Below are 24,425 nucleotides of genomic sequence, written 5' to 3' on the forward strand. Positions count from 1 at the left end.
TCATGGTATCTGTCCTTCATTGTGTATCAAAATGTTTTGATAAAATGGCTGCTCATTCTGAGAGAAGAATGTAACGTAGCATAACTTTTAGTCATTTGTTTTGGGCTCATGTAATTTTTCCCTTTAGTCTCCCCCTCCTGAAGTCTTTCAGAGGTGTTGAAATGCAGACAATAATGTTCCAGTTAATATGAATGAATGAATGAATAGTATGAAAAGTAAATCTACCCTGTAATGTAGGTAGTGATTCTGGGACATTTTTGAGTATCACATTTACAGTACATACTGCTCAGCTCAGAGTTTTTCAACCACAACAGGACACCAGATATGACATATGTGCCACTGCCCATCCCCAGAATACAATAAATTGTTCTCTGTCAGAAACAATTGCAGATCAATCAAATGTATTTCATGGAAATTCAACATTTGTCATGAAGTGCTTAAACAGGCACTGATAGAGGAACCAGACCCTAAGGTATATAGATTATATGTGGTCATTATATTTGAAGGGCACATGTTTTCTGCATGTTCCGATGACCACGGGATCAATAAATACAGGTGGGCTGTATCCAGGCAGAATCCAGATCAGCCACACAACCAGGTGAACAAGGACAGGGATGACCTGGGTAACTGTGGGCAGGTACAGCAGGCGTTGTCATGCCAGGTAGTCCTGAAGTGGGTCTAGGGGATCTGGTCCTGAGATTCACCTGGACTCCAGAGGAATTAAAGGGAGCATTCCTTAGATCCACAAGGATACATTAGCATATGAAAATTCGGACTGACCCTAGTTGCCTGGCACAAACTACTGCAGCATTAAATCTATGGACTGAAATGGTGGCGTACGGAGACACTGTGACCCCATCTGAAGGAATCTCCCAGGAATATTTTTTCAAATATTTGCAAAATTATATAATTTTAGTGAATGTTTACTCTGGATAAAAAATAAAACTTAATTGGGCAATGTCAAGAGTCATTGACATGCTTTTAAACATGGTGCTGACACTAGAAACCATTTTGAGTGTTATGGAGTGTTATGTAAAGCTCTTCACGATTAAAATCCGAAATTGCAACAACAGCCACAAAACAAATTGTGGATTGTTATTCATCCTCCCCTGATATAGAAAATGTTAATTCCAAAGCCATATAACGATTGACCTATTGACGAGACAAACCGAGTATCATAGGACCAACGAAACTTCACCTAGCTCGGATCCGAGCTCTCTTGTCTGGCCCCTAGTCTTGTCAGCCTATGAGCTGTCCAGTTGTGAAAGTCGAGGCGCCGCCTATTGTAGGCTAACATATCAGAAGAAAAGTTGTGCCTACACTTTCGAAGTGGCCGAAGTCTATTGTACACTAAAACATTAAACTGTGGATCTCAAGACGCAAACGTTGTTCTTTATTTTCAATGGCGCGTGTGTCTATAGCAACCGTTGTTTTATTGTTGCCTTTCATACTAACGGTGAGTAAATACAATTATTTTCCTTTCGTAATAAGTGTTAATATTACTCGACAGTTTATAACGGATCTTTTTCAAGGTGTGGCAGGTCTCAGGTAGGGATTGGAGCGTCATTGTTGACGTTACCGCTGGAATTACGTTCTATGAATAACAACCAAAAGTTATTATTTTCATACACTTTTTTTATTTGCAATCGGCAACTTAGAAGTAAAACCGAGTAATGGTGTCGACGCAAGGAGTTGTAGACAATTGCAATTTGTGAGAAATGTGGTTCCAATTTCAAACAAAATGAAAATGAAAGGACGTCTACATCCACAATGGAAACACTTCTTATTTCTTTCAAATGTTGTGACATTTGTGGAGTATTTTTTATTGGTCGTTACCATGTAGAAAATAATTATCGTCATAAACTGAAATCATTTTTTTAGTATGCCCTGTGAAAATCGAAAATCCGTAAGCCTTAACATATAAATCGTAAGATGTATGCATGCAATGTTTTAGTTACTATTATGAATTTGAAATTAAAATTTGTATTGGAAACATAGCCTGTATCCAATAATCAGTGCAAGTGGCACAGACGCGAGAAAACAATCATGGCATGAATATTTGTACAGAGCTCAGACACCGACAATACTGTGCTAGATATAATACGCTTTTATACAGTTGTAGCTGATTCAGTAGGGGGTGTTATTTTAGAGTTAAAAAATGACAGTTGATTGTGTTATATTTACTTTTTATATTAAAGCAATTTATAAAAAATAACATTGATAACACTGTTCTTTGATAATGTAATTAGTATATAAAACTAGTAGCCACATAGCAATAAATAAATGAACAAAATTAGAGGTAAAAAACAATACTTATGGAAGCATATTTCAGGAGTTTACCAAACAATAACCAGTAACTGCCGTCTAGGTTCAAAGGTCATTTCTGAGGAAAGGTTCAGTGTGAACATGAAATAACCTCATAAAAAATGTACTGACCTATAACCCATGAAGCTCCTGTAAAACAAAACAATTAACAAAACTTTGAGGCCGTTTTTCCCGGTTTCTGTCTTTTTGCTCGTAGGGCAAATTTATACCCAGTTATATACTGTCTTAACATGCATTTAAACATTCTTCTAAGATTAGCTAATGACTATGCATCACCATGCAATCTTATTTTCAATGGGTGAACTGATGAGAATTACTTGTGTGCACTTTTGGGTGTGTTGCATTGGTGATCTGTACCAAGATAAGAAAAGGTGGGTTTTCATGACGTGTCTTTTATGACCTGCCCAAATGTACATATCATACATTACTCAATCATTTTGTAATAACATATTAACCCTTACTGGATTATACCAACACACCTACCACTTCTCTGCTGCTGTCCAATGAAATTGCTGGTGTAACATAATACCCTGGGTTGGTGAAACTGTAGATGAGGTATCCATGAATACTTGTTTTGAAATACCCACCATTCATTGACTGAACATGTCTCAAGTTGTGTATACTTTCTCTCATGTAGTGAAGAGTACCCAACTACCGCCTAAAATGATAGTCTCTGAGTGAACTCTCAAATCATCTATTAATGATTTACCAACATAAGAGTTAAAATGATATCTTAAATTGTTATATTAATGAACGTTAATGAATGAGTTATCAACATTTAAAATATCGTTTTTACAGCTGTTTAAAACTGTAGGACAAATGCAAAAATTGAAGGTCAACATGGGCATGTGTCATGAAACGGGGGAGGGGGACATTTTATTTGAAACATACTGCTTATCTTCAACAATAACAAGGGGTGACAAATTACAGGTGCAGCACCTTTTATAATAACGTTTCCTTTTAGCAGCTATTAATGTTCATATCTCATCTATAAATAGCAGTTAGCAGCATTACCATTTAGCAGCGCTGGTAAATCATTAATAGATTATTTGAGTGTTTACTAAGAGCTTAGATACTTGTAGGCAGTAGTTGGGTACTCTACACGAGAGAAGATATTCAACATATTTGAAACCAATGCTTTATGTTCATGAAAGCTCACAACTAAATGTGAGGAAATAACTAATATTTAAAGTGCAAACATTTAAAATAGGGTTGCATAATTATGCATAAGTAGTTATGCATTGTAAGGACATTTGTAAATGGTAAATAACTAAAGGTTAGTATTGGCTAACTATTTTCTCATTATATTCTCATTCACTCACCAATTATTATCCTTTTGTGATATAACTGTGTATGCAGGTGTCATTATGGAGTTATAACCCTTTTATAAACCCTCAACAAATGTTGCCTAATTATGAATCTGTATATCTTCTTACTGCACATTGTCCATGTTATCCTCTTTTTTTAAACCACATTCATTTATCATAGCATGATCCAGCTTTGACATGTGAAAGGGTGAAAATGCCAGGAACCTAATAATTAATGCTGGTACACCCGGTACTGGCTAAACAAATATTTATCATGTGTCTATGCCTTATAAGATCTACTTCATTATTTAATAGCATTCAAAGCCTGCCAATGGGATTTAAAAAAGGAATCTGGGACAAGCATAGACTTATTATGGTTTATGTTCCTGAAAGTATCACATCTATAAGACATACAGTACAGGCCAAAAGTTTGGACACACCTTCTCATTCAATGCGTTTTCTTTATTTTCATGACTATTTACATTATAGATTCTCACTGAAGGCATCAAAACTATGAATGAACACATATGGAATTATGTACTTAACAAAAAAGTGTGAAATAACTGAAAACATGTCTTATATTCTATATTCCTCAAAGTAGCCACCCTTTGCTTTTTTGATAGCGCTGCAAACCCTTGGTGTTCTCTCAATGAGCTTCATGGGGTAGTCACTTGAAATGGTTTTCACTTCACAGGTGTGCCTTGTCAGGGTTAATTAGTGGAACTTTTTCCCTTACTAATGGGGTTGGGACCATCAGTTGTGTTGTGCAGAAGTCAGGTTGATACACAGCCGACAGCCTATTGGACAACTGTTAGAATTCATATTATGGCAAGAACCAATCAGCTAAGTAAAGAGAAACGAGTGGCCATCATTACATTAACAAATGAAGGTCAGTCAGTCTGGAAAATTGCAAAAACTTTGAATGTGTCCCCAAGTGCAGTCGCAAAAAACCATCAAGCGCTACAATCAAACTGGCTCCCATGAGGACCGCCCCAGGAAAGGAAGACCAAGAGTCACCTCTGCTGCTGAGGATAACTTCATCCGAGTCACCAGCCTCAGAAATCACAGGAGACCCGCTGAATGCTACACAGAGTTCTAGCAGCAGACGTATCTCTAGGACAACTGTTAAGAGGAGACTGCGCAAATCAGGCCTTCATGGTCAAGTAGCTGCTAGGAAACCACTGCTAAGGAGAGGCAACAAGCAGAAGAGATTTGTTTGGGCCAAGAAACACAAGGAATGGACATTAGACTAGTGGAAATTTGTTCTTTGGTCTGATGAGTCCAAATTTGAAATCTTTGGTTCCAACCGCCGTGTCTCTGTGCGACACAGAAAAGGTGAATGGATGGATTCTACATGGTTTCCACCGTGAAAAATGGAGGAGGAGGTGTGATGATGTGAGGGAGCTTTGCTGGTGACACTTGGGGATTTATTCAAAATTGAAGGCATACTGAACCAGCATGGCTACCACAGCATCCTGCAGCGACATGCCATCCCATCCGGTTTGCGTTTAGTTGGACCATCATTTATTTTTCCACAGGACAATGACCCCAAATACACCTCCAGGCTGTGTAAGGGCTATTTGACCAAGTAGGAGAGTGATGGAGTGCTGCGCCAGATGACCTGGCCTCCACAGTCACCGGACCTGAACCCAATCGAGATGGTTTGGGGTGAGCTGGACCGCAGAGTGAGGGCAAAAGGGCCAACAAGTGCCTTAAGTGACAATCTAAAATGTAAATAGTCATGAAAATAAAAGGAAACGCATTGAATGAGAAGGTGTGTCCAAACTTTGGCCTGTACTGTACATAAGGATTAATCATACAAGCATTTGTAAATGACTCATGTTATGGTAATTTTGAACTAAGGTACATTTGAGAAATGTCTGTCTTTCCATTTGGCTGATCTTTACTTTGATTGTGACACACATGTCTGTATAATATCAGAGGATTAACAGGTATTTGGGCCATGTCCTCCTGCCTAGAAGAAGGGTATCAGTCTTTTGTTCCTCAGGAATGTGGGGGAGCTGGTATTTGCATAGGGGGCATCTATTGTCTGTCCAGATGCTGTAAGAACTCTTAGAATTGAAGAAGTTACTTATGGCGGGAAGGAGAGCTGTCCTTTGTGTGAAGCTTTGGTAAACACTACAGTAAACATTATGGCAGGAAGGATAAGGTGGGGGAAGATAGCATTTGACTTGTGTGACTTGTGTAGAACAAAGGTGTTTGATTGACATGAGACAGATGGCAGTATCTTACCACACCCCTTTTTCTATGTAATAAATACTGTTGAAGGACATGTTTTACTGTTGAAGGACTCCTCAGACGATTATGTGTGTGTAAGCAGTTGACGCGTCTCTCATATGTGCCTAATAGTTAATAAAACGGTTATAATGTACAAAGAGAATTTTGTCTCTGTGTCCCTTACTCCGAATGTCGATACATAGAATTACCATCGCACTCACCCCTGAGCATGCACTCATCAGTTATTGCACTTTTTTGTGATTTAATTGCTTATTAGTTATATTAGAATTAAAACCTATTGATCTTACAGTCATGAAATGGATTTGCAGTAAAGCAAAACATGGCAACAAAGAAAAAAATTAACTGACCCCTGTTCAAAAGTCTGCATACCTTTAGTTCTCAATACTGTGTATTGCCCCCTTTAGCATCAATGACAGCGTGCATTTTTTTTTTTATAGTTATCTATGAGGCCCCGAATTCTTGCAGCTGGTATAGCTGCCCATTTGTCTTGGCAAACTGCCTCCAGGTCATGCAAAGTCTTTGGTGTTCTTGCATGAACCGCACATTTGAGATCTCCCCAGAATGGCTCAATGATATTAAGGTCAGCAGACTGTGATGGCCACTCCAGAACCTTCAACTTTTATGTAACCACTGGAGGGTCAACTTGGCCTTGTGCTTAGGGTCATTGTCATGCTGGAAAATTCAAGAGCGTCCCATGCGCAGCTGCGTGCAGAAGAATGAAAATTGTCTGCCAGTATTTTCTGATAACATGCTGCATTCATCTTACCATCAATTTTCACAAGATTTCCTGTGTCTTTAGAGCTCACACACCCCCAAAACATCAGTGAGCCACCACCATGCTTCACAGTGGGGATGGTATTCTGTTCACTATAGGCCTTGTTGACCCCTCTCCAAACAAATCTATGGTTATGGTTGTGACCATAAAGCTATATTTTGATCTTGTCACTCCAAATGACAGTGTGCCAGAAGCTGTGAGTTGTGTCAAGGTGTTGTCATGCATATTGTAACCAGACTTTTTTGTGGCATTGGCGCAGTAAAGGCTACTTTCTTGCAACTCGACCATGCAGCTCATTTTGGTTCAAGTATCGTTGTATTGTGCGCTTTGTAACAACCACATTGTCTTTTTGCCTGTATTTCTCCTGAGGTTATCGGCAGGTTTTTCTTTGGATCCTGAACAATTCTTCTGGTAGTTTTGGCAGATTTTTTCTTGGTCTACCTGATCTTGACTTGGTATCAAGAGATCCCAGAATTTTCCACTTCTTAATAAGAGATTGAACAGTACTGACTGGCATTTGCAAGGCTTTGGATATATTTTTATATCCTTTTCCATCATTATAAAGTTCCATTACCTCGTTACGCAGGTCTTTTGACAGTTCTTTTCTGCTCCCCATGGCTCAGTATCTAGCCTGCTCAGTGAATCCACCGGAGAGCTAACAAACTCATTGACTATTTACACTCACCTAAAGGATTATTAGGAACAACTGTTCAATTTCTCATTAATGCAATTATCTAATCAACCAATCACATGGCAGTTGCTTCAATGCATTTAGGGGTGTGGTCCTGGTCAAGACACTCTCCTGAACTCCAAACTGAATGTCAGAATGGGAAAGAAAGGTGATTTAAGCAATTTTGAGCGTGGCATGGTTGTTGGTGCCAGACGGGCCGGTCTGAGTATTTCACAATCTGCTCAGTTACTGGGATTTTCACGCACAACCATTTCTAGGGTTTACAAAGAATGGTGTGAAAAGGGAAAAACATCCAGTATGCGGCAGTCCTGTGGGCGAAAATGCCTTGTTGATGCTAGAGGTCAGAGGAGAATGGGCCGACTGATTCAAGCTGATAGAAGAGCAACTTTGACTGAAATAACCACTCGTTACAACCGAGGTATGCAGCAAAGCATTTGTGAAGCCACAACACGCACAACCTTGAGGCGGATGGGCTACAACAGCAGAAGACCCCACGGGGTACCATTCATCTCCACTACAAATAGGAAAAAGAGGCTACAATTTGCACGAGCTCACCAAAATTGGACAGTAGAAGACTGGAAGAATGTTGCCTGGTCTGATGAGTCTCGATTTCTGTTGAGACATTCAGATGGTAGAGTCAGAATTTGGCGTAAACAGAATGAGAACATGGATCCATCATGCCTTGTTACCACTGTGCAGGCTGGTGGTGGTGGTGTAATGGTGTGGGGGAGGTTTTCTTGGCACACTTTAGGCCCCTTAGTGCCAATTGGGCATCGTTTTAATGCCACGGCCTACCTGAGCATTGTTTCTGACCATGTCCATCCCTTTATGACCACCATGTACCCATCCTCTGATGGCTACTTCCAGCAGGATAACGTACCATGTCACAAAGCTCGAATCATTTCAAATTGGTTTCTTGAACATGACAATGAGTTCACTGTACAGAAATGGCCCCCACAGTCACCAGATCTCAACCCAATAGAGCATCTTTGGGATGTGGTGGAACGGGAGCTTCGTGCCCTGGATGTGCATCCCACAAATCTCCATCAACTGCAAGATGCTATCCTATCAATATGGGCCAACATTTCTAAAGAATGCTTTCAGCACCTTGTTGAATCAATACCACATAGAATTAAGACAGTTCTGAAGGTGAAAGGGGGTCAAACACAGTATTAGTATGGTGTTCCTAATAATCCTTTAGGTGAGTGTATATACAGACACTAATTGCAATTTAAAAAGCCACAGGTGTGGGAAATTCACCTTTAATTGCCATTTTCACCTGTGTGTGTCTCCTGTAAAGAGGCCAAACATTCAAGGGTATGTAAACTTTTGATCAGGGCCATTTGGATGATTTCTGTTTTTGAGGAAAGCATGGCTGTGTGACTGCACAATTTAGAAACTGAAATTTCGCAATTCCCCTGTTATTATTTAAGTGACTTGACTGTCGAGTTCTTCTGGTCTTTTGAGCTGACCTTTAGGTGACTTGAGGAATCTGTAGAATCAGAGAAACCAAAAATGCTTTTAGGTTACTTGTTGATTTTTAACTTGGACTGCGCAATCATTGAAATAAAATAAATAAATAAGCATACAAAATGCTTGTCCAACACAAGCTGGTCTGTATTCTCAAAACAATGTTGTGAATTTCTTGTCAATTTGTTCTGCTATGAGTTTGAAAAATACTTCATGCCATATGTTTTGGTGAGTTATGTGCTGTTGTTGTATTGGAGTCATAACGGGAATGTTAGATTACAATAGTCTTTTAATAACCTTAATTTATGTTTATGGTAAATGCTGTTAATGGATTTTAAGGTGAGAAATTGCGTTAATATATGCAGAAGTACCCAGCATGCATTGTTTAGATTATTGTGTGTTGCTGTTAATTGAGTAGGAGGAAATCATGTGCATTTTCAGCTGTGTTCATAGTTAATGTGTTTGAGCAATATGTGAATATGTGAAGGGACAGCGATGCACTTTGAAATGGGCTCTGAGATGCATAATACTACGTTTGACAAGTAAAGAAGACAAGTAAAGAAGATGACAAGTACAGAAGATCATGGATTATTATTTCTGTTGAAATACATATATTCATTATTATTTCTGCTGAAATACATAAACAAATCTAATCTGCCACCCCTTGAAACCACCCTTGCTACACAGCCAGGAGGTCAATGTCTAATGATCAATTCATTATCAGTTGTTGCATCCATAGCTTTTTCTATGAATTTGATAGAGGCTAGATTGTTCAGATGCAGCCTATAGTTTTTGACCATATTAAAATATGCCTCTTTGTTGTATTTATAATCCCAGATTACGCTTTTTAGCCAAGCATTTGAGACAAAATGTCTGTTTTTGCAAATCATTACCAATGGAGTCATTGATTGTGGAGGACACTGTTTAAGCAAAGAATCCACTTTATATTCATAGCATCTTAATTAACTATAGACTAGGGAAAGACCGCAGAATATATTTTTATTTGCTTGACAGCTTCGTCATGTTTGTTTTGTAAAACTTTCTTTGTCAATCACCTAAAACAAACATAAATCAGTCAATGTAATTTTTGTTGTTTCATTGTATTTCCTGTAGTTTGTGCATGTGATGGCAGAACAAGGCAGTGGGTTGAAGCTGAGAAGACAGAAAAGAGAATGGATCATTCCTCCAAAGAAATTGTCGGAGAACCGATATTACACAGATTACATTGCAAAGGTATGATCCAATCTCAATGTATACACCCGATGTTAGTTCAACTTATGTATGGGTTCAGATGTTTCTGACAGTTGTAAGAAAGGAGTTAGCTTTCATTATGCATTTATTTTGGCTAGACATTGGATAAGTCTGATATGTGTCTAGGGTTTCAACAATTCACTGGTGAAACCCTATTGTATTTTTTCTATTTCATTATTATTATACTATTATAGACCATTATGGGCCTTTTATTCAGTGCCATGTAAATGTGCATCATGATGACACTGTAACAAGCCCCTAGAGTGGCCAAAATTACACAGCCACCACACCCATCCCATGTGATTTAGTCTTGCAAATTGATACGTATATCTCCCTACTTATCAATTTTATTTTGACCACGTTGTGCTATTATTGAACAAAAAACCTTACAGGGCGTGGTTGTGTACATATGCATATAAATCAGACTGTGTATTGTAATACAACTTGGTATGCATGTTCAGAAATATGCCAGGACAACATTCAAGCATATTCCAACCAACCAAACTGGGGGCCGAATCAGACAAATTGCCAAACTCATGCCGTTCAACACGTTTGAGTCTCCACGTCTGAGTCTTAAAAAATTGTTCACTGTTCACATTTTGGCATTGGGACCTATTAATTCAGCTGTGAGGGATTTTCTGTTATTTTGAATTTGAGAAAAACACTTCAAACGCTACTCCTATACTACTAAATTAACAATCTTCACCTAACTTGACATTTGACATCTATGGACCAAGTTCCTTCATCCATGCATTCACCAGGACAGTATGTCAAAAAACATGGCAGCAATTGACCAATAATACTTGAAGTGGGTGACGTTTTGCACATAATGCATTAATCCGACATTGTAGATCAAATTATTGTACAGTTTGATAAACAATAATGCCAGGACATAGTGTCCAAGTATATTCTGACCAACCTCAAATTGGCACCTTAGCAGCCACACTGTGATTTCCGTTAATCCATGTCACTCTGAATGATAAAACCGCATCTTCAGGATTATGAATCTGATTTAAAAACAATGTATCAATTTGGCCACAGGGGGGTACCCTTGGACAGGAAAAACCCTCCATGCGCTTTTCGTGCATGGATGGACTTACGCTTTGGTGTATATGGGTCTCTCAGCGCAATAGCAGCTGAAAACGTCAAACCGTGCAATGCAGCTTGAAGCCTAAAAAAAAATATATAGTTTAAAAATGTTAGTAGCTGTGAGAAAAGAAGGGAGAGAAAAACAAGGAGGGAGTGAAGTTTGGGCTTTTAGTTAAAATATGCACTTTGAAACAAACAATGCCGCGTTTCCACTGGTGCTTTAGCCGGTACCAGGGCTATACCGGGGATGCCAATGATGGCTCCAGACCTTTCTGTTTCCACTATACAGGTGCTGGTCATATAATTAGAATATCATCAAAAAGTCGATTTTTTTCAAGAATTCCATTTAAAAAGTGAAACTTGTATAATGTATACATTCATTCCACACAGACGGATATATTTCAAGTGTTTATTTCTTTTAATTTTGATGATTATAACTGACAACTAATGAAAAACCCAAATTCAGTATCTCAGAAAATTTGAATATTGTGAAAAGGTTCAATATTGAAGACACCTGGTGCCATACTCTAATCAGCTAATTAACCCAAAACACCTGCAAAGGCCTTTAAATGGTCTCTCAGTCTAGTTCTGTAGGCAACACAATCATGGGGAAGACTACTGACTTGACAACTGTCCAAAAGACGACCATTGACACCTTGCACAAGGAGGGCAAGACACAAAAGGTCATTGCTAAAGAGGCTGGCTTTTCACAGAGCTCTGTGTGCAAGCACATTAATAGAGAGGCGAAGGGAAGGAAAAGATGTGGTAGAAAAAAGTGTTCAAGTAATAGGGATAACCACACCCTGGAGAGGATTGTGAAACAAAACCCTTTCAAAAATGTGGGGGAGATTCACGAAGAGTGGACTGCAGCTGGAGTCAGTGCTTCAAGAACCACCATGCACAGACGTATGCAAGACATGGGTTTCAGCTGTCGCATTCCTTGTGTCAAGCCACTCTTGAACAAGACACAGCAACAGAAGCGTCTCGCCTGGGCTAAAGACAAAAAGGACTGGACTGCTGCTGAGTGGTACAAATTTATGTTCTCTGATGAAAGTAAATTTTGCATTTCCTTTGGAAATCAAGGTCCCAGAGTCTGGAGGAAGAGAGGAGAGGCACAGAATCCACATTGCTTGAAGTCCAGTGTAAAGTTTCCACAGTCAGTGATGGTTTGGGGTGCCAAGTCATCTGCTGGTGTTGGTCCACTGTGTTTTCTGAGGTCCAAGGTCAACGCAGCTGTCTACCAGGATGTTTTAGAGCACTTCATGTTTTCTGCTGCTGACCAACATTATGGAGATGCAGATTTAATTTTCCAACAGCACTTGGCACCTGCACACAGTGCCAATGCTACTTTAAGGACCATGTTATCCCTGTTCTTAATTGGCCAGCAAACTCTCCTGACTTTAACCCTATAGAATATCTATGGGGTATTGTGAAGAGGAAGATGGGATATGCCAGACCCAACAATGCAGAAGAGCTGAAAGCCACTATCAGAGCAACCTGGGCTCTCATAACACCTGAGCAGTGCCACTGTAATAAATGTTGTGGTGGTGTGCAGAGAGAAGGAGCCAAACGCAGGAGTTGTAGTATTCGATAAGTTTATTGAAGTAATAAGATATTCCAAATACAGGAAAAAACAACTGAACACTACCCGTAAACAGTCTCCAAAAGAAAGGAAGCATCAAAGTGCAAAACAAACTGATAACGTGTTCTGTAGATCGCACAGTACAATACATCAAACATAGAACAATACCACACAAAGACACCCAGAAACACAGGAACTAATATAGGCAACCTAATGAGGGAATGGACACCAGGTGTGTGCAATAACAAGACATGACCGTGGGAGGAGGAGCGGCGTGGTGATATTTTTTGATGATATTCTAATTATATGACCAGCACCTGTACATTTGGTACCAAGGGCTTAACCATCAACGCAATTTGGTTTTCCAGTTACTAAAAATAAAAGGTGATCTTTTTCTGGTAGTAAAATAAACAATAACACCATGCTCAGTTTGTTGACAACAATTCGTAAGTTAATAAATAATTTCTTCCTCAAACTCCTGTAACTGTCTCCATCTCCACCTAAACTCGTGACACTGGACTACACCAGTTTAATAAGTATTTTGTCAAAACGACAAAAATTATAGAATTTTGAGTTAATTTTGTGTTGTTGTAGGTACCTGCGTGAATTGCACACACCCACCAACACCCGTTTGTGCTTCTTCCGTGTTAATATTAGACATTTAACTATAGTAGAAGACGTCACTCAGCCCCCCAACATGCTCCAAATTCAAACAGTTCCTTTGTTTGTGCTTCGTTTGTGCTGGTTTGTGCCGTTAAAAGTTTCGTTTGTGCTGATGCAGCGTTTTATGTATTAGACATTTAATGTCACCAGCCCCCCAACCTGTTCCAATCTGCCTCAAAATAGGCTTTGTACTGCTACAGTCTTTGGTACATAACCTACATTCCTACTGGATAGTGCACTGGATTTACTCGCTTTCCACTATAGCTTAGTGTTGTCACAATACCAAAATTTGGACTTCCATATTGATACCAAGTGTAGTATCACGGTACTCGATACTGAAACGATACTAACGATTTAATTGAAATTGTGTAATTTGACAATAGTTTAGTCTTTTATTTTCAATTGGGACTTTTTACAGTGAGTATTGAAATGCATGCATAAATAAAACAAACTTTAAATAAACAGAATTGTTAAAAATATACACCTGAAAATAAAATATATTTTGCAGACGCCAGACTTGTGGCAACAGACTTGTGCAGATGAAAAACACATAAATATGTGTTTTCACAATTATTTTTGTCATTCTGGTACTACTGAAATGAACTAAGTTTTGGGGGTCGCCTTTTTCATTGGCTAGGAAACCAAAGTAGAGCTATATCTCACTCCAAGCTCCTTGCTTATAAACAAGTTTTGGTTTTGCAGCTGCAAGGTCTCTACCTGTAGCCATCGCTAATCCATGACTATCCTTCTTTTGTCCCTTGGCTCGGGCTCAAACACACGTCAGCCGCACGTAGCAGAGCACGGGCGTGAGGTCACACGCAGGTCGGCTTTTCTTAAAAACACAGTACAGCTTTAATCGCTAAGGTTCAACTGCTTGTTTCTGCGCATAAAAGTACCAGTTTTTCTTAATGATAGTATAGTACCGTTCCTAAAAAGCCAGTACCTCGGTACGGTCCCAGTACTGGTAAACCGTGCAACACTACTATAGCTCTGTCACTATCGGTTAGAAAGCAATTGGAAAAACAAAACTTTTATCGGCACAGAAGGAGAACAAATTATTGAGCCTATGAATTTGAACTATACAATGTTATTTAGTATGTAAATAATGATAGCATGATAAAGAAACATTTTACCGCACAAACCAGCACAAACGATTAAGCCTATTTTGCCGTAGTTTTCCAATGGATGTGGGACCTTTAATCTGCTCGAAAATGTTTAATGCACAAATTAACCAGCACAAACGGAGCACAAACAATTGCGCCTATTTTGATGGAATTTTAAGCATGTTTGGGGGCTGGTGACTCAATAATAAAATGTCTAATAGCCTATTTAAAACATCCAAGCAACACAAACGAAACCTGTACCCAGCAAGCAACACGCCAGTGGCCCACCGGCGGTCCGCTAGCTTTCTGCCGCTGCGGCTGCCGGCCGTCATCACCAATAATTAAATGTCTAATATATGAAATACCGAAGCAGCACAAATGAAAATGTTAACTGCACACACCGGCACAAACGAAGGACAAAAAATGATACTATTTTGGTTGATTTTGGAGGATGTTGGGGGGCTGATGACCTATGAAATATTCTTTAAAATCTATACAATTATAGCAGCACAAAAGAAAATTGTAACGGCACAAACCAGCACAAACGATTCAGCCTATTTTGCAAAGTTTTGCGTTAAGGTGTTATACTCTGCAGGTTATAGCCTATGATCAATCTCAGCGCTCCGTTTTTCCATTGAGTCTATTGCATATTTTCACCTTCGGTCAAACCAAAGTCTTTGCTGTCTTTGCTTCCCTGTTCTGTTGCTTCATTTATTTTATTTTATCAGGGATCTGTTTGAAAACCATTACCATTACATTGCCATTCGAATAGAACATGCTGCGTTTTCACAACACACCGCGTCAATCCACAAACCCCGCCATAAATCCTAAAGCCTGGGCTTGGCTATGGAGTAGATGTGTCTCAATATTCGTAAATATGTCTAGAAAATCTGTGAGTATATTAATCACAACTCACAAATACAAATAGGATTTGTAAATGAAAACATATTTTGTAAATATGTAAACACATTTCACAAATATAAATAACATTTGTGAACATTTTAAAAAAACGTCTCTAAAACATTTACAACTGTTGCTTAACATTTACAACTGTTGACTTACATATACAAACGTGGCATAACTGCAAACAAATGAAAGCTTACTGTGTTTTGCATTCTGCGGAAACAGTTGGTTGCATTATGGATGTTAGCCAAATGTGGTGCTGTAGAAATACAAGGGGTGTTTTTATGTATTTATTGTTTTTGTGATTCATGTGGCAAACTGCTCAGAGATACTGCGCAGTCATTCAAAGGAGGAAGGGTTCAGTCTGAAATCAAAACATGAGGCCTCTCAACAAATACTGTTTTTCAAGAATTCAAACATATAATTCATTTTATCAACAGTTTCATACAAATGGCTTAAAAAGAAAGCATGTGTGGTGAAATTATTTAATGCATTTGCAATAATCCTTTAACAGTTTGAAAGTGTTTTTTTGATGAAAGCTTATTGGATTGTGTTACTGTGCCAGATTCGCTCTGATAAGCAGTACAACTCAACAGTGATATACTCCCTGACTGGGAATGGTGCTGACAAAGACCCTGTGGACTTATTCCGTGTCAACAAGGACTCAGGCATCGTCACGATCCATGGCCTTTTGGACAGGGAGAAGAAGTCACACTACAATGTAAGCTACCCCATACAACCTTTAAGAAATGCTTGTGCTAAAAATGAATTAAATGAAGAATGAAGAAATGAATGAAAATATGTTATATCATGTCTATCTTTCAGTTATTTGGCGTAGCAAAATATGCAGATGGAAGCTATGCAGAGAAGAACATTGAACTGAAGATTATTGTTGAGGACATGAATGATTGTCCACCAGTGTTTGCTGTCGGCCAAATTGGATCTGTTATGGAGTCTAGTGCTGCAGGCACGTTATTTCCAGTTACTCTATATGTTTCTATTATTGCATGTGTTTCTTCTATTTGATTTTGATTTACGTTGTTCTATTTTTTTGTGCATACACACAAAAAAACTTACATACAAAAACCCAACCTAGAACCATAAGTGATAAGATCTTGAAGCACAGTGGTTATGAAAAATCATGTAGCCAGGCAGACAGGGTTGGCCTGTCCTCTTCTGACTCACCGTCATTAGATTAGATTCAACTTTATTGTCATTGAACAGTACGAGTACAATACAATACTTCTAACCAGAGGTGCAAATAGAAGAGGCAGGAAATGTACAAGTATTTATTAAAGTGTATGTTGTGGAATGTATAGATGTACAATGAAGGCAAATCCAGTGCAAAATGGCGATTCTAAATGAGCAATGAAGAAAAATTGCGAGTGTTAAGTATATGTATGTGCAAGTGGGATTTAATATTTGTGCAATGAGGCAAATGCTAGTACAAATGACAATTCTGACTGTGCTGTCGAGCAAGTTGGAGGTGTAAGGTAGTCTGTGCAATGGAAATGCAGCAAGGTCCCTAAGAGGCAGTACTATGCAGTGGGTGGGTGGGTATGATTAGTGATGGGATGGGTCACAGAGTTCAGCAGGTTTACAGTAGATGGGAAGAAGCTGTTCCTGAGCCTGCTGGTGTGGGAACGAAGAGACCTGTACCGCCTGCCTGATGGTAGGAGGGCAAACAGTTGTGGCCTGGGTGTGAAGTGTCTCTGATGATGCACCCTGCGCAGACACCGCTTGCCCTGAAGGTCCATGATGGCTGTGAGCAGGGCACGAGGGATGTGCTGGGTGCTTTTCACCATCGAGCATCCGCTAAACCACACTGTGGCACATGTCATCAAAAAAAATTCAATTGTGCAGCGGTAGAAGTTCACGAGGCCTCCTTCAGCCTCCCTAAAAAGTGCGCCTTTTTAACCAGGGTTGAGGTGTGAACTTGAGGATGGTGTTGGAACTGTGTGCATGGACGCGGTCACGGTGAAGAGGGAGTACAGGAGGGGGCTCAGCACACAGCCTTATGGAACACCAGTGTTCAGGATCAGGGTGAAGGAGTTGAAGTTGTCTAACCTGACAGACTAGGGTCTGTTGGTTAGGAAGTCCAAAGTCCAGTTGCAGAGATAGGGGCTGATCCCCAGGTCGTGGAGTTTGTTGACCAGCCAGGTGCATGGTAACACGGAGGTGATTCACAATTTTACTTGAGAAATACATGCCACAAGGGAAGGCATATTTGAGGCTTTGTCTCATTTAATTGAAATGTACAGTGGTGTGTCTTCTACATAGCAGTGAACATTGTCATTGTTTCCTAACACAAAGACGGGAGGCAGCATAGTGAAAACAAATCAACTGAAACATACATTTCATTTGTCATAGTACAAATCAATCATATTTACAAACTGATATATTACTGTATTAGTAGTGGTGAAATATTGTAGTGTGTAATAAACTGTGTCTAAATCCTTCCCATTGTTCATTCCAGGAACCTTTGTCATCAAAGTGAATGCCACAGATGACGATGCACCCAACACTGCTTTCTCTCAGATTAGGTACAGCATAGAGGGGATTAGTAATTCAGATGGCATGTTCTCCATCAATGCCCAGACTGGAGAGATCCTGGTTCAAAAGATCACTCTGGATAGAGAGGTAAGAGAGGTGTAAAGTGGGTGACGTTGAACAGTCGTGGCTGGGCATTGGCACATTCAGAAGAATTTAGTTCAGTATCCGCATTATTTAATAACTTTAAGCTCTACTGTATTTCCTGGTTGTCTAGACCAAAGACACATACACCCTGACTATAATAGGATCAGACAACAATGGAAAGTCGGGTGGAAACACAGGAACAGGACAAGTTGTTATTAAAATCCTGGACATCAATGACAACATCCCCACCCTGGAGAAAGAATATGTAAGAATATTACGTCTCTATTCTCTTTTCATGTAAAAGTACATTTTTGTATTATGTATTATATTGTAGAGAGGTGTTATGGTGTTATTATAGTTTCTGTTCCTTTTATTTTGGAACTCAACAATGAGCGGCACTATGGAAACTTGTGTTACGACATTCTGTTTCTTTTTTAACCATTGTGTTAACCACGTGGTACTAGCCGATTCACTCAGTCAATTTGTCCAAAAAGGAATTTTCCATTTCAAACGTCCAGTATTGTCAATTCAGGTTATCATCACAACTAGAAGAAAAAGAAAAAGTGTTCAGCAAAGGACTGCTATGATGTCTAACTTTTATTATTATTATTATTATTAAACCTTTATTTGAAGACCCAGGTCTATTTTACAGCGAGCCCTGCAAATACATCTTTACACATACATTATACATCTTCACACATATAGTTTTCAATGATTGAAAACAAAAAGGAAAAAAACAGAGAGCAGACAAAACATGACACTCATAGATAGCACAAGACAAAGTACATTGCTTTGGTGAACGTTATGCTGCCTGCAACATCATCCAGAATGACGGTTTGGTGGTGGGTCAGTGATGGTCTGGGGAGGCATATACTTGGAGGGTCGCACAGACCTCCATGTGCTAGCCAATGGTACCCTGACTGCTGTTAGATACAGGGATGAAATCCTCAGGCCCATCGTCAGACCTTACGCTGCTGTGTGATTTAAGTGTTCCTTAATTTTTTTGAGCAGTGTATGTGTATGGCGTTATAACAAATTCAATATAAAGGAACTTTCCCCTAACATTCCCATTATTTTCCCCATGTAAAAGTAAAATACAAAATAAGTAGAGTTTAGCCAGCTATGTGGAAATTACAAATGGCCTCATTAACCTATTAGATTGTGTCCCAAATCATAAATCAGGAGAGAACTTTATGTTCATTGGCATGAGTCCAAGATGTTGATATTCCATTGTTTTTACATGTTCTCCAATAATTAATAACACAGTCTTTTATGCCAGAACACAGAGGCAGTCTATGGTCATAGCCAACCATTACACAGTCTATTATAAGAAAGGTACACCCTACAAAATACCCTTGTATGGTATGTTCCAACCTATGGTCCATGGGTCTATTCCTAGAGTCTATGACAGTCTCTTGTACAACTCCTATCAGGAGATACAAACAGTTTGCTGAAAACAAGGACCAACAATTCTTTTTTTCAGATCCTCTGGGAGTTCTTTGCCATGAGGGGCCATGTTAAACTTCCAATGACCAGTATGAGGGAGTGTGAGAGCGATGACACCAAATTTAACACACTGCTCCCCATTCACACCTGAGACCTTGTAACACTAACGAGTCACATGACACCAGGGAGGGAAAATGGCTAATTGGGCCCAATTTGGACATTTTCACTTAGGGGTGTACTCACTTTTGTTGCCGGTGGTTTAGACATTAATGGCTGTGTGTTGTGTTATTTTGAGACAGCAAATTTACACTGTTATACAAGCTGTACACTCACTACTTTACATTGTAGCAACGTGTCATTTCCTCAGTGTTGTCACATGAAAAGATATAATCAAATATTTGCACAAATGTGAGGGGTGTTTCTCATGCCCATAATCTCTCAAACCTAACACTTAGCAGCCTGGTGAAGAGGTGCAGATCTATTGCCTTTGCTCAACCGTACCACACCAGATTTTACTCTAATAGCTCTAATCTAAAGCAGGTATGTTATTTTATGGTTAAAATGAAAACCAACAGCATGGTAGATCTCCAGAGATAGGAGGGTTGGGCTCCCTGAATTTAACGCAATATGTTCTTGTGGTATATGCCCTTTATGATGTGTTTCTGTTTTTTTGTAGTATGAAGGGGAAGTAGAGGAGAATACGTTTAAAGAAGTGTTGAGGATCCAAGCCATTGATCTAGATCAGCAGTTCACTGACAACTGGCTGGCTGTGTTTACCATTGTGAGTGGCAATGAGGCTGGCTACTTCAATATCTCAACTGACTCTAAGACCAACGAGGGCATTATATGGATCCAAAAGGTATGTGTTGTGTTTGGGAATCAACCTGCAATGGATTCAATGTATATAAAACTTTTTCTTTCTAAATGGAATTCCAGCATCCATGTCTTATAACGACTGGTCTTCTTACATTTTAAGGAGACAGATAAGTATTGTGCTCATGTGTAAAATGAAGGTACAGTTCCTACATTTTACGGTGTTGTCTGTCTCATTTGACTCATTCTACTGTTAATGTTTATTTGAACCCTGAAGCCACTGGACTACGAGGAGCTGACTGAGATCAGCCTTGTCATAAGGGTTTCCAACAAAGCAGAGTACTACTTTGGGTCCTCTACGAGTGGATCCAGTGGAGGAGATGCAGCAAAAAACACGTACACCGCCAAGATCAAAGTAATCAACCAAAATGAGGGCCCCACATTCCAGCCCAAGGTCAAAGTGGTGACCATCTCTGAAGACTCCACCACGGTCACCATTAACAAGGTCATCACCACCTACACAGCCATTGACATTGACACACGATTGACTGCTACCAATGTAAGGTGAGTTTCTGAGGATTTCTAATTTATTTATTGGAGTGAAGATCATGTAATTTCATGATCATCTTACTAAAGGATAATTTTGTTCATCCTAATTGTGTGCTGTTGTCATAATAATTTTCTCAGGTATGCCAAATTAAACGATGTAGACAACTGGGTGAGCATCAACGAAAAGACTGGAAATATCACACTAAACAAACTGCCTGATCGGGAGTCCATACACCTGGTCAATGGAACATACAACGTTGTGATTATAGCCGTCACAAATGGCAAGTAACTATAGTAACATGAACAAAACATTGGAAATGCTTTTAAAATGCCTAAGGGAAAGATCCCATGGAGTCAAGTTCCTGAATCTCTTCTTTGCTACCCATCACAATTAAACAACTTGTCTTCTAATGTTTGTGTATTTCATATTATGTTGAGCTAAAAATGATGTATGTCATGACAGATTTGACAAAAATCAATCAATCAAATATATTTTTAAAGCCATTTTTACATCGGCAGTTGTCACAAAGTACTTAGACAGACACCCATCCTAAAACCCCAAAGAGCAAGCTACAACAAGAAATGTATGGAAAAAAAACCCTTGTAGGGTCGGAAACTTGAAAGAGACATAGAGGTGCCGAAGTTCTAAGTGTCATGGGTGGAAATTATAAGATGACATTAATCAGAGTAGCAGCAAGGAAACACTGTGGGGGCATTGTCATGTATCGCTCCTACCACAGTCATGAATTCCTAATCTAATATGCTGGTCTATTTAAGTAAGTCAGGGTACTCAGTCAATCTGCTACTCTGCTGGTCGTTTTAGCATGCGGTTGATAAAATCACCCACCACCCCAACCTCCACCTGTTTGGTCCTGTTTTCCTTCTGAAATATTTATTTTATGAAATATTGTTATAACAACAACAAAAATCTCTAATCACAGTATATTCCATATAGCTCTAACCTATATGTATTAGCAGTGATGTTTTTGTTGTCTCAAACAAACGAGCTTGTCAACATTGTTCAGAAATGATATGAGCAAAATCTTATTAATAACAATGCAAAAGGTGTGGATGTTTTTATTGATACATTTACTGATCATATAGCATACTTTTTTATTCATAATGGCTTTTAGACAACAAAAGACATGCTATGTCTATGCTATGAATATTGGTTATCAACAACCACCCTCAATTTGGGTTCCCAATCAAACCCTGTGGAAAATGACTGCTGTACGATTTGGAATTATAGATGCTTTCCTTTATGTTTGAACAATTTGAATCAGTGGCAAAATCTCCTAAATAAATCTATTTTGATTGTATGTAGCAACACCATAAAACATGGAAATGTCCAAGGGGGGTAAATACTTTTAATGTACATGCAGATATGTGACCCTTGTCATCAAAACCACTAAGTTTCAAACTTAGACTGAGGTATGATAGTGGTTCTACTATTAATTAAGTACTTACAAACATCTTACACATCCTGCGCAAATGGGTGGCGCTCTAGGACAGATGCTTGTTTGGGAGCTAGAATAAAATAAAACCTGGATGTAATTCTGTATTTTCTGTTGGTGTCCAGATCTGATCGCTAAAACGGCTACAGGGACAATTGCTATCCAGGTGGAGGACTTCAACGACCACTGTCCCACACTGACAGCTACCACTACAACCATGTGTCTCGGGAAAAATGCTGTGTATGCTACAGCTGTGGATGGAGACAGCTTCCCAAACGGAGCTCCCTTCAAGTTTCGAGTGATTCAGAAGGACAGTAACCAGAAGTGGACAGTGGAGAACCTCAATGGTAACATGCCCAGTCCAGAACTTTGAGGTTTGGAGTTTAGGAAGCAGATAGCTTTGACAAGCTTCACCAAGAGGCTGTTTCTTTTGTTCCAGGTTAGTAAGTGTTATTTCCTAATTGCTTATGAAAATGGCTATTATTACCCACAAATTTTGTTTTTGTGATCAGGACAGTGATATTTGGAAATGTACCTATTTTCCAGTACATTATAGATAGATTCAGTGCTGAGTAAACTTGGTGTAACTTCTAGAACTTTCCAGTAATATAAATAATAGTATTTGTAGAACAAATATGTTCTATTTGTAGAACAAATAGTAGCACGTTGTACAACAAGTATGATGAGCATGGCTGGGAGATCATAGGAGACTTCAAAATGGAGGCATTCCTGTTGGGTCACCAAGGTGGTTTTACCAAGTTTCCCTGTGTTAGAAATCAGCCATTTCTTATGGTTGTTGTAATAATTATCGCATACCCGTTTGTCAAGGGAGAGAGTAATTCAATTATTTATTGCAGCATTAGATCTTGTTCATGAGGTTAAGGACCTAATCTTCCTTACACAACCTCAGTCTCATCTCACTCAATCTCTTCTCACTGTAATGTTGGTTACAAGCTGATATATACGTTGAATGATGTGTCTACCTAGCAAAGATCAGGTTTCCAAGACAGTAACCCCCATGCCAAATGGTTTATGTAAACATTCCTTCTATCAGAGCACAACCTACAGAGGGATAATCTAAACAGAGAGGTTTTTGTTGTTCTCATTATCTAAGCACATTCACTTTCTATGAAACGTACATTCATATTGTAATTGTTAATGGTCAGATTCCACACCTGACTTTGGAACAGCAGGGACAACAAGGCCCACTACCACAGACAGGACTGACCACAGCGGACCGAGTTCTCTGTGGGGAGGAACAATGTCTAGTGGGAGCCAATGGTTGACCCCAGGAAGGTGCTGATGCCACCACTACACATGAAATTGGGCCTTATGAAACAATTTGACAGAGCTCTAGATAAGGAGTCAGCAACATTTAAGTACCTTCAAGACTTCTTCCCTAAGCTGTCTGAGGCAAAGGTCAACGCCGGTGTCTTCGTCTCACCACAAATAAAGAAGATCCTGGAGTGCAATGAATTCCCCAAGAAGCTCATTAGTTAGGTGAAACAGGAACAGCTTTGTCGCAGTGGTTCAGGGCTTCCTGGGCAATCACAAGGCAGACAACTATGTGGTTGAGGCTCTGGTGAAGAACTACGGCACAATGGGCTGTAGGATGTCCCTCAAAGTCCATTTCCTTGATGCTCATCTTGATAAATTTAAGAAGAACATGGGAGCGTACTCGGAGGAGCAAGGCGAGCGCTTCCACCAGGATATACTGAATTTTGACCGACGCTACCATGGACTGTATAACGAAAACTTGATGGGAGACTACATTTGGGGGCTAATTTGTGAAAATTATTTACAATATAATCGTAAATCTTTGGTAGTCATTTATGTTAATTTGGATTCATGTGATGTTTTTTTCTGACTTTATGTGAACGAAAAGACACCAATTTGCTTTGTTTTCTTATTGGAAATAGGTACATTTCAAAATATCACTGTCCTGGTAACAAAAGCAGTTTGTGGGGAATAATAGCCATTTTCTATACTTTTGAGGCATGAGCAATTAGGAAATAACACTTACCACCCATGAACAGATATGGTGTTACATGTTGTAATAAGTGCTATCTTCAACTGAAGTTTTATAGATTTTTACAATACATTTGTGT

The 24,425-nt window shown here is 39.2% G+C and overlaps 1 protein-coding gene across 1 annotated transcript in view; it reads left to right on the top strand.

Moving 5' to 3' along the window:
* Nucleotides 1–1,300: 1,300 nt before the first annotated feature.
* The window catches only part of LOC105018733 (cadherin-4), a 28,846-nt gene continuing 5,721 nt past the window's right edge, over nucleotides 1,301–24,425 (top strand). The window contains exons 1-10 of the mRNA XM_010884392.5: nucleotides 1,301–1,456; nucleotides 9,941–10,060; nucleotides 15,984–16,139; nucleotides 16,244–16,385; nucleotides 17,895–18,058; nucleotides 18,186–18,320; nucleotides 20,178–20,360; nucleotides 20,592–20,878; nucleotides 21,002–21,144; nucleotides 22,443–22,664. Coding sequence (XP_010882694.4) covers nucleotides 1,403–1,456; nucleotides 9,941–10,060; nucleotides 15,984–16,139; nucleotides 16,244–16,385; nucleotides 17,895–18,058; nucleotides 18,186–18,320; nucleotides 20,178–20,360; nucleotides 20,592–20,878; nucleotides 21,002–21,144; nucleotides 22,443–22,664 — 1,606 coding nt within the window. The 5' untranslated portion in view covers nucleotides 1,301–1,402. The remainder of the gene's footprint in view (nucleotides 1,457–9,940; nucleotides 10,061–15,983; nucleotides 16,140–16,243; nucleotides 16,386–17,894; nucleotides 18,059–18,185; nucleotides 18,321–20,177; nucleotides 20,361–20,591; nucleotides 20,879–21,001; nucleotides 21,145–22,442; nucleotides 22,665–24,425) is intronic.

The sequence above is a fragment of the Esox lucius genome, chromosome 3 (assembly GCF_011004845.1).
Source record: "Esox lucius isolate fEsoLuc1 chromosome 3, fEsoLuc1.pri, whole genome shotgun sequence".
Lineage (NCBI taxonomy): Eukaryota > Metazoa > Chordata > Actinopteri > Esociformes > Esocidae > Esox > Esox lucius.